General features: G+C 35.6%; 1 protein-coding gene across 3 annotated transcripts in view; it reads left to right on the top strand.

Moving 5' to 3' along the window:
* Positions 1-16370, top strand: part of SEPTIN7 (septin 7) — an 87434-nt gene that overhangs the window by 62019 nt on the left and 9045 nt on the right. For all 3 annotated transcript variants that reach the window (XM_053661649.1, XM_053661651.1, XM_053661646.1), the window contains 5 exons: positions 4366-4483; positions 7121-7213; positions 8334-8430; positions 9900-9951; positions 11632-11757. In XM_053661649.1, the coding sequence (XP_053517624.1) occupies positions 4366-4483; positions 7121-7213; positions 8334-8430; positions 9900-9951; positions 11632-11757 (486 nt within the window). The remainder of the gene's footprint in view (positions 1-4365; positions 4484-7120; positions 7214-8333; positions 8431-9899; positions 9952-11631; positions 11758-16370) is intronic.

Here is a 16370-nt window from a genome sequence, read left to right as displayed (position 1 = left end):
TGTCTTGGTTGAGCATGATCACTACATAAAGCCTTAATTACGTACTTTACCATTTTTTGCACTGTCAGATTATAGTGGTGCGAATGTTTCTTTTATTTCTAATATTTGTCTATAGTGAATAAAGCACAAAATTTATCTCATCTCAAAAGGCTTTAAAAAAGTAATCCCAAAAATACAATACACGCCCTGACTGGCTGGTGTGGCTCAGTTGTATCGTAATCCCTTAAACTGAAAGGTTGCGGGTTCAATCCCTGGTCAGGGCACATGCCTAGGTTGTGGGTTTGATCCCCAGTCAGGATGCATGTGGAAGGCAACCAATTGATGTCTGTCTGTCTGTTTGACTCTCTGTCTCTCCCTCTTCCCTCCCCCTTCCTCCCCCCTGCCGTGTCTCTAAAAGCAATGGGAAAAAAATGTCCTTGGATGAGGATAGAAAAATAGAACACCCTGTATGGCCTTTTATGAGTTCTTGTTAGCTTCTCACTGAATTTATATATTTTTTAATTATTTTGGTTTAACTGGTTAGAGCTTTTTCCTGGACACCAACAGAGTAGTATCTTAATTTGCAGTTAAGTCAATAGAAATTGTCAGTTTATATCCACTTTTGTTATTTTAGATCTTTTGGACTCTCTCCAAGATTTAGTAATTCTCATGAAGTCACATTTCTTCTGTTCCCCAGGGGAAAATACATTTCTTAAAATTGCATGGGAAATAAGATATTTTTAAGTAAAAAATTTTGATATGATTCAAATGATGTGTACTGGCTTTGGGCCATTTATTGTTTGTCACAAGGAATGGGAGTTCGAAATTTTTATTTCTGATGTATAAAAATGTGCTTTTGAATAGTTTCTCAGCTTAACTACTTTTAAGAGTAGACCAAAGTTATGTCCATTTGTATGTGATACTGTGTATCAAGTGAAAGAGTATGACAATGAATTTTATGTTGAGAGTTGCAAATTGCCTGCTTATTATAAACTAAAATTCCAGGCAGTCTGATAGGTGAATCAGGGCCTTTCCATCTTTTATGGGTAGTCCCTGGATTTCCTTTTTAGTAAGATCCTATTTTTGAAGTAATTATAAATTGTTCCAGCATTGTCTTTTCAGTGACCCCACCTCACCCTGCCAAGTGTCATCATTGAACACACAGGGTTAATTTATTATTTCAGCAATTGCTTCAATTTGTTTGTTCAGTTGTTGGTAATTGCTATTAAAATAAACTGACCTGGACTTGAATTTAAAAATGGTGTTTTTACCCTTTTGAATAGTTATTGCCACTTAAAACGTCACACAGTTTTATATGAGGTTTTTTACTTATATACATATATGTATGTATTATAAATATTTATCATTTGCCCTTTATCAATTTTTTTGTTGTTGTAGGCTTTGAGGTTAAATAGCCTTTTCCCTCTAATGTGGGTTTATCTTCTGTAAATTCTTAAAGGACTTTCCATTGTTTAAAAACAACATTTAAAAACTAACGTGGGAAAACATGAAATAGAGCTAAATGGACAGAGGAAAAATCTCAAACAAAATAATCTACATGTGAACTAAATGTTTTCTGCTGTTGACATTTTGTAAGCTTCTGAAATTTAAATGCTAATTTAAAAGGGCAAAAGGCTTTTATTGGGGTTTTTATAAAAGTTTTTTAAAATGTAAACTGTTGTTTTGTATTTAAAAAATGGGCTTTCCCAACTTCCTTTTCATGGTTAATTTTTAGGGTCTTTCTCTTAAAAAATTGCAACAATATAATAAACATTCAGAAAGTATTTTACTTTTAAATGTGAAATCTTGTTACCTTAGGTTTTGATTTTAATATTTTATATTAAATACTTTTAAGATTTATTAAAATTTTAATTAGCTGAATTCTTTTCTGTCACTGGTTTAAGTAGGTGATGGTGATAGTAATTTTAATTTGTCATGAATATAATCTGAAAAATGAACCATAAAAATGTACACATCTTAGATTGTTTGGGTCATAGCTTTTGTAGTTAGTGTTGTATGAATGATTAATGAAAGTAAGCAAAACTTAAATGTTTTTCACAGATAGGTTCTTTCAGTTAGAGCTAGTAGGCAAGGGTGCTGTTTGAAGATAATATAGTGTTTTTGCAGTCATACTTTTCAGTAGTGTTGTCCCTACTCTCTGAATGCCAATATCAAATTCCAAAGGATTCAAGATAAGGAGAATTAGAATAGGAGGTAACTAACTTATTGCCCTCACCCCTCCTGACCCCTTTCTTTTGCCAGTCAGCATCACTACTTCTAAGAGATATAATATTATTTGTTAGTAAAAGGGATACCTCGTTAGTCTTTGGGCCCCATTCTTTTTTCTTTTTTCTTTTCTTTCCTTCTCTTTCTCTCTCACATACACACACACACACACACAGGTACTTTAAGAGAACCATGTATATTTATAAGTGTATTTATATATTTTTATCTTTATTTTAAAATGTTAGTAAAAGTTATAATTAGATCTTTATTTCCTTTTTCTCATGGTTTTATAAAAATTAAAAAATACCACTTCAGAATGATATTTTTTATGTAAAATACTTCTGTTATTTACTTTTGTAGAATATTGATTTTTAGTCTATAGTATATTCTAGATTTGAGGAATATTTTTTGTTTTCATTTAGAGTTCTTCAAAGATATAAGGAAGTCACAGTAGTTTACTTTTTTGATCAGTAAATATTTGGGCACCTTCTCCAATGTTGACACTGTACTAGGTGTCGGGGATACAGATGAATAAGACAAAACCCTTGCTGTTGAGGATCTAGTGGGAGAAAGGAAAATCTTTGGGAAATTGTGTTATGACTCCTTAGAAAGGTACCTACATAGTTTTAAGTTAGAGAAGGATTCCCAGATGAAATGAGAATTGAAGGCCAAGTCCTAAAGATGAATAGGAGTTAGGCAGACCAAGAAGAAAGAGGGTGGGAATGGAGCATGCTTACTTAAGGGCAGAGGTCAGAAGTTCAAAGAGGCTGGCAAATTGGAAGTAGGAGGTGGCAGAAGACGGGAAGGAATGCTAAAAGATGACATCCAGAGAGGATGTGTCTCCTGAGGCCTTGTAGGCCACAATAGCTAAGGAATCTGGGAAGGTTTTCAGTCAGGGAATAATTATATCAGATTTTGATTCTATTTTATTTTTTATTTATTTTAAATTATTTTTTAAATTAAGTTTCTTGGGGTGACACAGGTTAATAAGATCATAATAGGTTTTAAGTGTGCATTTCTGTGATACATGATCTGTGTGCCCACCACCCAAAGTCAGATCATCTTCCAGGTTTGGACTTTAGAAAGCCTCTTCTAACTGTACTGTGCACGGTTTAAAGGGAAACCAGATAGATTCTTGTTATCGTCCATACCTAAGGTCTTAGTGGCCTGAAGCAAGGTAGTGGAGATGGAGATACATACATATTTCTTCGTTCAACAGGTCTTTGTGAATCTTTGAAATTAAGATAGAGAAGGAAAGACTGTGGGCTTCAGCCTTGAGTAATTGAGTGGATGGTAGTGCCATTCACTAAAATAGAAACACAGAAGCCGGATAGTGTGAACTTTCGATGAGCTTTTGATTTTGAGGATCCAAAATGGGATGTCCAAGTGGTATTTCTGCTGGGCGAACACAAGTCTGAAACATAAGAGAGTGAGATCTGGGTTCATTGTGAAGATTTGGAAGTCATTGACCCATAGAGGATAATGGAAATTATTGTAGTTGATGATAAGCATACATAATGAAGAATAAGAAGAGAAGAAGGCCTAGTAGAGAATACCTCTTAAGGGACTAGCTAACAAAGAGGATCCTGAAAAGTACCCTAAGGGAGCAGCCTGTGAGGGAATAATGCCAAATGCAGCCTATTGAGCCTATTAAAAAGCATGGCAAAGCCTATGGTCTCTGTCAGTTAGCAGCTGGCAAGTCTTTGGTGACCTGCAAGTACAGTGTCAAAGTGGAGGTGGCAGCCATACTGTAACGGGTTTAGGGGTGGGAAAAGTTCTCTTTTGACCTTTTTCTCTGAGGAATATAGTTGGTAACAAGAACTAAATATGGGATTCTTAAAAACAAAGGTTTCTCAATTTTTGAGTAATATAGAGGCACTTCTAGGAAAGCCTGTTAGGGGCGTTTCAGGTGTTTTCTAATTCGTCTTTAGGGCCAAAACGCTATGACCAGGACAGGAGTGAGTCAAGGCCTTCTTAGCCACCGCCGTGCTTTTACAAGCCCTGTTCTCCCTGACCATTGCTGTCCCAGCACACCTTCGTAGACGGTTTCTGATAACCGGGTGAAGCACTCCCGGTGCATTGCATTTAGCACTGGGGGGTGTGAAGAAGATGCTTTTCCAAACTTACCACTTCAGTCATGTTAAATATTTTGTATTTCAGACTTAAACCATTGGATATTGAGTTTATGAAGCGTTTGCATGAAAAAGTGAACATCATCCCGCTTATTGCCAAAGCAGACACACTCACACCAGAAGAGTGCCAACAGTTTAAAAAACAGGTGAGCCAAATGAGCTTGAACTCTGGGGTTTTGCATACCATTCATGTAATTTGCAGTTTTTGTTATTTTCAGTATAATGTGTTACAGTGTACTTCTCTTGCTACTTTTCTGTATGGTTGTATGTACTGTATTACAAATAACTTGAAAATAATCCTCTGCCTTAGTTTTCTCCTCAAAGATCTTGTTAGCATAGGGCCTCATCCTTTGTCACCTAAGGGAAATTTTAGATGTTTCTGTGCAGCCTTTACCAGCACCCCTCCCCACACCTTTTAGAACTATTTTCATTAACTGAATTTCAAGATTACTTTTTGAAAGGCTATGATTATCTTATGCCCACCCCCCATTTTGTCATAGTGCTTTCCCAATGAAACAATTAAATTCCTTCTCTAGTGGGTATATTTGTTTCAGTGCCTGGCTAGCACTGTTTGTCATTTTTATTTTTAAAAAGTTTTTTGGAATAAAGTGGTACCTAATCATTTCTTAACTTTTAATTTTCCATAGAAGCTGAACAGTTTTTAAAGCAAGGGTTTTTTTTCTCATTGTTGTATTTGGTTTGTTACATATATTTTATGAACTGTAGGGTCAATTTCTGAAATTACTACTAATCCAGTAGACTATTTTTTATTTTAGGCCAATGTTACATCTTTTCAACTGCAGCTGTTTTGTATAGTATTTTAAAAAATAGACTTAGAGTTAATTATCTCTTATTTTCCTTGTCCCCTTTATAACAAGAAAGTTTGTTTTTTCATCTTTTTCATTATGAATTTTAGAATACCTTGAACCTGTTACAAAGACAAAAACCCGTTGAAATTTGCTTTGAAATTGTGTTAAATTTGTTTAAATATTTATACTGTTTTAGTACATCGTTTTTACTATATTTGGTATTTCCACCGGAAGTATATGTTTCTCTGTATTCACTCCTATTTTTACTTTGTAATGTGCTATTCATATGCACAAATACTAATCATATACATTTCTCTCCTTCTAGATATTTTTATACATCTCTAGGTACACACACATTTCTCCCCCAAGTCAAAATTTTTATGTATCTTGATTTAGAATAGTACTGAGAACTTAACAAAAACGATGAAAAAGCAGTGATCTCTACTTCCAAATTGGTTACATTGTAATGGTTATACAATTTTTTTTTCATATGCTTAAAAATGTAGTTCTTAACCCAGGGTGCCTATCAAACTCATCTAGAGAACTTTTTCAGAATTAGTTATGGTGTTGTATCCTTAACCAGTTGGTTCTGTAGATTCAGATGGGGCTTTGGAGTTTATTATTTTGAAGATGCTCATTGAAGCCCTTTTTAAAAAAAATATTTACTTATTTTTAGTGAGAGGGGAATGAAAGGAGAAAGAGAGGGAGAGAAACATCCATGTGTGGTTGCCTCTCACCTTCCCCCTACTGGGGACCTGGCCTGTAACCCAGGCATGTGCCCTGATTGGGAACCGAACTGGTGACCCTTTGGTTCACAGGGCAATGCTCAATCCACTGAGCTACACCAGCCAGGGCCTCGTTCAAGCCCTTTTAATATACAACCTCTCATTAAGAACTCTTGCTCTTAGAGCTAACTTTTAGTGTTTCTTTTTTATTCTAGTTGTGCATTTGACACATTATTATTTAATCTCATGGTTTTTTCTATATAGATACATACCACAGTTGTAAAACATGTGTGGTCCTCTTCTTTTTTCAGTGGCAGTTTTATTTCTACATAGTATAGTAACCATGTAGCACATTTTGCTTAGGTTCCCTTTCCTGCTGCTGCAGAACCCTTGCAGTGAGAATAGCACTAAAATACCACACTAGGTATAGTGTAGCTCCCCACATTGTAGAACTAGGTGGGGAGTTCTAGGCCTATCAGTTACTGGTTTGTCATGAGTTTCAATAGGGTAGGTAGTTAAACATTATTTGAATATTCATATTCTATTTAGAATTTAGAGTATTTGAATGAAATAATTTAACTTGAACTAGGTTATTTCTGATGTTAATAAGTTGTCTTTCTTTTTCCTGCATTCTCCTTCTTTAATGCCTTACCTCAGCTCCTTCATTCCAGAGCATATTTTCTCCACACACTTGCCTGTCCTTGTATTTGTTGCTCCTTGATCTGTGCATATGCACATATTCATACAAGGATGTTTTCTGATAGTGTCAAAGCTTTCTCCTGAAGCCAATATTGTATTTAGTTTTATTTACCTTAGCAAAATTCTACTAAAAATTTTAGGTGAGCTTAAGTTTTGTTGATTCAGCTAAGTAAAGCAGAGAGAGCCAAATCTAGAGAAAGAATCTGAGTCCTTATAAATAAAGGACCTAAAGCCATTGTAGTAGAAATCAACTAGAGAAAGGCCTTTGGGGAATCTTACATGGCGTTTAGAACTCTTGGTATTATAACCACACGACTTTAACACTTCTGAAGTAATTGAATTTTGGCAGTGGTATTTATATTTCAACTTTACGGTTTTTTTAAGGACCAGCATAATACTTTGTTTTTAGATTACAATTTCTGCATCACTGAAAAACAGTAAAGGACCTAAAGCTGAGGGCTCATAGGAACTTAAGCAAAGTAAAATAAAAATAAAGCTAATGTACTAATTATGTGTGGTGCTCTTTTGCTAATTTTCTCTTTCATTTTAGATAATGAAAGAAATCCAAGAACATAAAATTAAAATATATGAATTTCCAGAGACAGATGATGAAGAAGAAAATAAGCTTGTTAAAAAGATAAAGGTAGGTTCATTCTCATACACATACCAGAATGTTTGGGGTACTTAAAAATACTGCAATATTCACTAGAAATACCAGAAATATCAGTGTTTTTAAGTTGTTGGCTTACAGAATGAATTGGGAGATCATTCTGTGTTGAATTCAATTTTGTAATTAACTTTGTTAAGTGACTATTAAATGTAATAAGGCATTATTTGGAATAGAGAAATGAATAATACTGAATAATACCAATCTTTATATGGTTTTCAGTGACCCGTTTTCTTATAATTTTTCCCTTTAAAAAACAGATAATGAGAAGGGAGAGTATTTATTCTCAAATACTATTATGCTTACTTATTTGTCTGTTTTAAGCACCAGACAAAAATATCTTCTCTTTTGTTCTTCTGTAAAAACCAACCAAAAATCTTTACCAACATAATTTTTTGTATTTTTTGTTTATACTGGTTTCCTGAGTTCCCTGGCCCTAAAAATGATGTATCGATGGCATTATATAAGCAAATAATTATCTTGGAATAATGAAGTATTCATACCTTACCAATAAAGAATTTCTGAGGTTTTATAAAATGTCTGTATATTTTACAGAAAATTTTTATGTATTTCTGGGAGCCACAAGAATTTTAAAAGACTGTATTCTCATAGTCCGGATGAATACAGCTCAGCCTCCCACGTCTGCCATTGGACTGTCAGTAGTAGATGTTAGCAAGTGTAATGTTTGCTGCTTCCAGGGCTGTTGGGGTGGTTTTATGACCAAGTAGGTGGGCTGGTCACAAGTGCCATTTCCCTCTCTATCTGCCAGTGTGTTTTTAGTTTTTTCAGTTTTTTTATTTTTAGTTTTTTCAGTGTGGGACAACTTCTTTATGGAATAATTTTCTAGAAAATAATTTGATCAGTATATGCTTTAGTATTCTAAAATTTTCAGAGAAAATATAATTTTATTTGTTGTTTACATTGGTGAGAATGCCATGTAAAGGCAGGTTACCAAATAGTGATTGGATGCCCTATACAAGTGAATGTAGAGACTATCATGTTAATTTTTTTGCTACTCTATTGAGTAATGTGATTTTTTTTATTCTTAAGTTTGTGAGGACTACAGAGATGTATTTGAATACTTTATTTTATATAGGACCGTTTACCTCTTGCTGTGGTTGGTAGTAATACTATCATTGAAGTTAACGGCAAAAGGGTCAGAGGAAGGCAGTATCCTTGGGGTGTTGCTGAAGGTAAGATTTTCTTTAGTGAATGACTTTCTATTAGAGCTCACTGTAGTGATACATTCTAGAATTTCTAAGGTAGCTGTGAATTCCATTTCATTTAGTCTCATTTTCTCAAACATTACAGTTTCTCAGATTTCTGTGTCCTACTAAGTGAAGCAAGTGTGCGCTAGATCCTAACACTATAACACTTCAGAAGTCACTTGTCAGTGCTCCACCTCCCACCGCCACCCCACCATTAGGTCTGCTTCTGTTTTCTGATTTGAAAATGTACTTATAATGCAGGTGTTCTTTATTGGGGCTCCAAAGATTGCTTCTAAGAGATCTAATAAACTTTCTGATAATGAACACAATTTTGGAGAAAAGGTCTCTCGTTTATCTGAGTCTCCGGTGGGTCTGGGACATTCAAGAATGATTGTGAACAACTTTCATAAGCCCAATTAAAGCATTCACAATTTCCTTTCCTTAGGACAAATGTTGCCTTTTTTGACCTCAGATCTTTAGAGTTAAAATAAATCGTTACTAAGAGATCCCCTGCTCATTTTATAAGGGGGTTTAAACACCAGTAAAATTGTAGCTGTAGGATCAAATCTCAGAAGTCTCCTGGTAATATAGATGTGTTTCCCAAGTTTGTGTTTATTATATTGGTTTAACCAAAGAAAAAGATGAAAATCTTCTGTTACAGTAACTTGGAACTGAGATTGAATCATGATTGTTTTATCTAATTGTTACTGCTCTGAAAATTTCTGTAATTTTTAGGGCATGGTTCCAAGTTACCATCCTTATCAGTGACTTACTTTCCCAGTGACACTGGACTCATTCCTAGCTCCCTTATCCCCAGGGAACCTTCAGTTGCTGAGCTGAGGTTTTGAACTTCTACAACCCTTAAAATCTGTGCTGAAGAATTTGCTTTGTATTTCTAGTTTTAGGGTTTTTTTCCCCCACAAAGATGGAAGTTTCATTTTGGTTGGTTAGCTTAAGGAGGTTTTTCTAAAGTGATTTCCCTTTTACTTCCCCCAGCTCACACTAAACTTTTAAAATGCATTTTATCGTGGAATTAATGTCTTCTCTACCAAGAGAAAAAAGATATGAAAGAAAAAGATATAATCTCCCCTTTCAGAATCTCAAAAGTGTCATTCTGAAGAGCTCATTTGTTAGGTTTATATATTTTTATCACTGAGGATTAAACTATAATAAAGCAATATTGTAGTAGACTTGCCTGGCAGGTCCTTAAATTAATGACTGTATTACATTGTCGAACCTTAATAACAGCACTTTCACAGGTCCTCGCCCTGGGACTGTGCCAGTGTCACTGTCACTCAGTGGCACAGAAGAAAAATAAAATCTTAATGAAAAACTGATCTCAGCTATTTTGTATATGCTCTTATTGTCGTTACCCCATTTTTTTTTCTGTGAAATATCCTTTGAAAAGCCTGTGGTTAGTGGAAATAATGTATGTGGTCTATTCTTTTTTGTAGTTGAAAATGGTGAACATTGTGATTTCACAATTCTAAGAAATATGTTGATAAGGTAAGTGTGAGAATATGATGAAGATAAGCAGCTTTTTTTCCTCCTAGATAAAGTTAGAGTTGGGCAGGTTAGTTAATTGTCTTCATTCTAGCACTGAATGAAGCAAGTAAATAAGCAAGCAGTGCATGGAGACAACTTGGATTATTTCACCAGGGTTTAAAGTCATTAGCAAAAATACACAATAACCTATGTGGCTAGGGATATATAGGAAAATTTTTATTTTCTCATGAGGTTTTAACACTGATGGGGTTAAATAAAGTAGGAAGGAAAAGACTTTTGCTCTTTAATGTGAAAAGTTTGGGGAAGTAGAAGGGAAGGCTATGTTTGAAGGCATGTTTTTGTGACGGGGAGATTATAGTCGAAGAGATTATATGGTGTCACCTATAACATACACTGAAAACAAAAAAATGAGTGACAACCAAGTCTTGACTCATGGCGGAGAAGAGAGCTCCCATAGCAGTGGACCTCCAAGTCTGGAGACTCGGTGACAGATTAGCTCTAGCTATTTATTCTCAGTCACTGGCTATGCTTGGAGTAAGGAGCTGCCTGACTTGGCTGAAGTGGAGAAGGGGTAGAGCTTTCTCTGTAACCGGTAGCCAGAGAGGAGATAAGTTCATCAAGGAGCAGAGTACGAAGAGAGAGGAGACTTGAGGAAAACCCAGACTTACGACCTGGTGGGGGAAGTAAACTGTCAGAGAACTGCATGGAAATGTGAGATAGTGGGAATTGAAGCAGATTGATTTAATATCACGTTCTGTTCACAAAGGAGAAAGGCATAGTAAATGTTTCCTGGATAGCGGGAAGAATAAAAAGAGTGTACACCTTTATGTTTGTCTCCCAGAGGGAGTTTTAGTAAAGTGGTGGAGACTGCAGACGGCAGGTGCAGGAATGGATGGTGAGGAAAGGGAGGATCAAATGATACACAGTACTGCCACACCACGTGTGTCCAGGAACCTGCTTTGTGCAAGGATCTCCTGTGGCAGCTCAGGTTATCTTTAGCATCTCGCATCATTGAGGAATGATGAAATTGCCTATGTGTTGTACAGTTTATATGTATTGATTTGATGTGTTATGGAAATGCTGTGTGCACACATTCATTTAACCAAGATACCACATTCACTGGACAGTTTGAATAAACAGAAACTTGCTCCAAATTAAAGTTCCCCAGTTTGATATGTGATCTGAAGTGTCCCTGGGAATTTATTACTGTAGTAAAAACTCAGATATTAATACTGCTAAAAGAAAAGAACTTCTTTTGGTTTTATGAGCTTTAGTAGAAGCTGATCTACTTTCCGTCTCTAGTAAAATAAAATATATACAGCAGATCCTTGAATAATGTCATTTTGTTCAGTGTTTTTTTGTGATAATGCTAAGATGCCATAGGAACTTAACTGTTGTTTATATCTGTTAGGCTGTAGTACAGACAGTTTTATTATACTTCATTTTGCTTAAAGTCACAGAACCTATATCGATGATGTTTAGTGAGCACTTAATTGTAGTATAAAGGTGAATATTCTTCGGTAGAAATGTCATCTTTAGTAACTGCTTCGAGGGGACTTGTGGCTCTTAAATTCTCATTTAGAGCCTAAATTTTCATTGTTGTCAAGTTAGTGCATTGTATATACCTTGCTCTGCTTTTCGGTAGGAGCCAACTCTCGTTCTGTTATTTATTTATGACAGGACACATATGCAGGACTTGAAAGATGTCACTAACAATGTACACTACGAGAACTACCGGAGCAGAAAACTGGCGGCTGTGACTTACAATGGGGTTGATAATAACAAGAATAAAGGGCAGCTTACTAAGTAAGTATGCATTGTTTCCTTCAGAAAAGGTTTCACTTACGTGGTTTATAATTATTTCATTTTCATCAAATTTCTCCTCACTGCTCAGTAGAATAGTGGAATGTTCCGTCTGCACAACAGCAGGAATTTATATTGGTAGTAGGCTTTGTTTTGGCAGTTTAATATTTTACTGTTTAATTGTTAGAGGAAGTGTTTTATTACCTTGTTTTTTAAGAGAAAGAGCCTTGTATTCCCTTTTGGTCATTTGCTGTCATCTTCATAATCTGTATACAGACTAATTAGAAATCAAACAGCTTTTTTAGAAAATACCTTTTTTTAAGGGATGAAGAAAAGTTACTGTCAAGATCTCTTAACCCATTGTACTTGTAAGATAAACATCTCATTGTGTCCTGAAGGAGACTAAATGTAGAGCTTCTACCTTTTCTTATGTCTTTTTAAAATAAGCCTTTTTGATAGCAGAGTTTTCACTAACATCATATAGAAGCAGGGACAGGACCAAACAAAAGAAACATTTAGATGAATGTAGCCTTGGTCACCTTCACTACTTTCTCTGTTCCTGTGGCGTGTTTACACGGAGTCAGCAACCGGAGCGTGCGTTTCCTCTGTTGGTAGAGTGCTGTGAGTGACCACCGAGCGCGTGCTTCGCCCTGTGGAGGGGTGTTGTCCCAGGGGCCGGTGGAGGAGATGTGCCAGGGCACTGGGGGTAGTAGCAATGTCTGTGCCCTGTTTTTCTTTACTTGGGATTGTTGAGGATCGTGTTATAAAGACCATTTTGACAATATGTGTTTGTACATGTGTAGCCAAGTGTTAATACTATTAAAGGATAATCTGAAGGATCATATGTATAAATAATGAGAAAGGCAAGTGCTCAGAGTAGTAGTGCTGTGTTCTGCAGTGGCCCACATCCCTCACAGTGGAGAAGAAAATGTTCCTTTTTAGTTATGTCTCCACATGGCCTTTACGTCTCAGAAGAAAGCACACAAAGTGTGACTAGTCTCTGGCAGTCACCAGCACTTCTCTTTTAAAGCTGGTCTTAGACCTACCTCCATGTCTATTTTCTTCCTGATTTGGGGGTCATAGACCCTAATTTCTTACTTAACTTTGAATTTCTTCCTATGCCGATATAGCATGCTTATTTGAGGAACTTTAATGATGAACGCCTAGGTTTTCTGGTTTCGAGGATCTTGTGAGAGAGATTTTTAAAAAGGTAATTTTCTAGGTTCAATAATTAGCAACTGATTCTGATTCAGCAGATGGGGGATGGGCCTGCGGGTTTGTATTTTTACTTATTTATTTTAAAGATTTTATTTATTTATCTTTAGAGGGGAAGGGAAAGAGAGAGGGAGAGAAACATCAGTGTGTGGTTGCCTCTCGTGTGCCCCCCGCTGGGAACTGGCCTGCGACCCAGGCATGTGCCCTGACTGGGAATCGAACTCTTTGGTCTGCAGGCCCGCACATCATCACCGAATCACACCAGCCATGGCAGGACTTTTTAACTTTTAAGAAAAACACAAATAAATCTGATAATTTTATATGTTAAAGGGAAATGTACTATCAGTACATATTTTTCATTAAATATATGCACTGTTTATTTTTCTTCTTTCAAACATTCATTACTTAGAAATAAGAAATTATGTTTTCATATTTCAAAAATAAAGCTTTTAAAGTAGTGCTGGGGTATTTCTGCTGTTGGTTGCAGGTAAGGAGTAATTCAGAGAAAAATAATAAAACTTAATGTTGCTAAAAATTCTTCTACATACATGGAATTCCATTGTAGATCACTTGAGTTAAACTGTAACCCAGGTAAAAACATAAAAAGTAGAATTCTGTTGGAAATTTATCTCTTAATGAGATGAATCATGTCCAAACTGTACCTGTGAAAATGGTTGTACTGCTAAAAAACAAATTGCCTTAGGAGTTAGTATATTATTTTATGTTAATAGTAAGTAGAAAAACAAATTCTTTTAAAGATTGAACCATCTGGGGAATGACCGTCATAATAGGTATTGATCTGCTATGTTAAATTAGGTTTTTATTACTTTATTGCATAATACATACTAAATCTGAAAGAAGTCCATTGGAACTTTTATCCATAGGCTATATCTTATATTGTCTTAAAAATCAGCAGTTGTAGAAAATGTTCCAGTTGACTTAAAAAAAAAGTCACTACCAGCAACTTATGGTGCTTTTGCTGATATAAGGTGCTATTCTTTATAGCTAAAGACTAATCGTGAATAACTGAAAGAAATGGCTAATAAATATGTGAAGTAAGCAAATGTGAGTTTAGGCTTCTTGCTGCTGCTCTGTATGACCTTCCTGGACCCTTCCCTCCGGAGCAGTGCATCCTTTGATAATGGTGCTAGGGAGCTTGGGGTGGAAGAGGCTCTTTAAGTCCTGAAACAAATTGCCAGTCATCCAGCTGCTTCCCTCTGCTGTGTATTTGAACACAGAGCAATCCTGACATGGACCCAGACACCCCATTTCTAACAGCCAGCACTATACTTTATCATTAATAGAAACATGTTTAATACTGGGAGACGTAATCTACAGGTTTACATTTTAGTGTTTTATTAATCATTGAGGGTCACCTGAGGGTTTCACACCTCCAGGTACACCTGGGACAATGTACCTTAGGTAAGGGATGGGTAAGAGAAAGCCTTTCCTTTGTAAAGTGAGAGATGGGCTCTCTGTAACTTGGAAATTTCAGGTCCATCCCTTTAAGCAAGACTGTATGAAAGGTGAGGATCAGGAAGTTGATTTCTCTTAAAACTGCAGAAGCTGAGGTAACTCTTGGAAGGTTTCATATAGAGACCTCAGTTTGAAGACCACTAAATTAGATAGTTTTTCTGGTTCTTTTTTAAAAAAGAAGGGGCCATTTTGATTATTTTGTATGCTGTCTACAGGCAATTTGAGGAAAAAAATCTATCTATAGAGTCATTTATTCATCTGATTATTGATGGACCTGTTTTTTCATGGCCCTTGTACTACACACACACACACACACACACACACACACACACACTTTGACCCTTGAACAAGGGAGGGTTAGGAGTGCTGACCCCTGTACAGTCAAAAATCTACGTATAAATTTTGACTCACCAAAAGCTTAAGTTCGTCCTCGGTATCTACAGGGGATTGTTTCCAGTCCCCCTTCACCCTAACATCAAAATCTGCAAATGTTCAAGTCTCATAAGATGACATAGGTAATGCATACAGACAGCCTGCTGCCTCTGTAGACTACCAGCTGGGGATTGAAAACAATTCAGGTATTTATTGTGGCGGGGGGATCCATTTAGAAGTTAAAAACCATGTTGTTCAAGGGTCAACTACACACATGTATGAATATTCAAAATTATAGTCATATTAACTTTTGTGTGGCACTGTACACTCCCTAGAGTACTAATCACACTTTGGTTTTAGAATTAAGCTAATTTTTGAATATCAAGTATTGAGTAGTAAAATACATTGATTCATCTGATATTTAATTTTGTGAGGCAGTTTTGGATGGACTGTAGAATATACTGAACTATGGATTGAAAATATATTTGGTCTTTATGTCTGAAAATACATTTTTCTGCTACGTGAATGGCCCTGGAACAATTATATTTTGGAAGGATTTACAAGAGTTACACATCACATGTACACCTTAAACTTATACAGTATTTTATGTCAATTGCATCTAATAAAGCTGGGGCAAAATCCAGCATTTAGATTATGTAATTAAAATTTGAAAAATTGCTGATCTTGTCTAATCGAATAGTAATTTCTCTTGTTATGTTATATCCTTTAAAAAAAAAGATAAAACTTTACCACCCCTTTTCATTTCTTTGGCTAAGTTGTTTTAAATTTCTCTGACAGGTGTAGGTTAATAAGCGTTAGTGTATCTGAGTATGAAGAAGAGTTTCCCATTAAAAAGCAGGCAGGTAATATAATTTAAATGTTTTTTCCAACCATCTAATTAAAATGATTTTATTTGGGGAAAAAAAGAAATATGACTAAAAGTGATCCTTTTACCTGTGTTTTCTATATTATAAACATAATTTTGTATTACTTCTAAATATCACTTTAATAAAGATGACCAGAAGTGAAAGCGATTTCTTTAAAAATTAGATTTGAAAGATTATTTCGACTGGTGAGAGGTTTCAAAAATTCATTTTTGGGTATATGTGACCATTTGTAAAATATGATTCCAGCATATCAATTCTTTTGGTCAGGCGTCCTATTTTTACAAGACCAAAAACTTAAAATATCACAAATGTGAAATACTACAGATTTATTTTAAGTACGTATACGTGTATTTAAATAGGTTTACAAATTTGAGCAGGTTTAAGAAGATAATTTTACAGCATATTTAGTTATATAATCTGGTATAATTACAATTTTTTAAAGATTTTATTTATATATCTTTAGAGCGGAAGGGAATGAGAGAGGGAGAGAAATATCAGTGTATGGTTGCCTCTTGTGCATCCCCTGCTGGGAACTGGCCCGCAACACAGGCGTGTGCCCTGACTGGGAATTGAACCGTAATCCTTTGGTTTGCAGGCCGGCACTCAATCCACTGAGCTACACCAGCCAGGGTTAATTACTAACAATTTTGGAAAAGAAAATAGCAT

Source organism: Artibeus jamaicensis, unplaced genomic scaffold (assembly GCF_021234435.1).
Source record: "Artibeus jamaicensis isolate MK-2021 breed Jamaican fruit bat unplaced genomic scaffold, CSHL_Jam_final contig_1016, whole genome shotgun sequence".
Lineage (NCBI taxonomy): Eukaryota > Metazoa > Chordata > Mammalia > Chiroptera > Phyllostomidae > Artibeus > Artibeus jamaicensis.
Note: the sequence above shows the minus strand (reverse complement) of the source record. Positions and strands in the feature narration are given on the sequence as shown.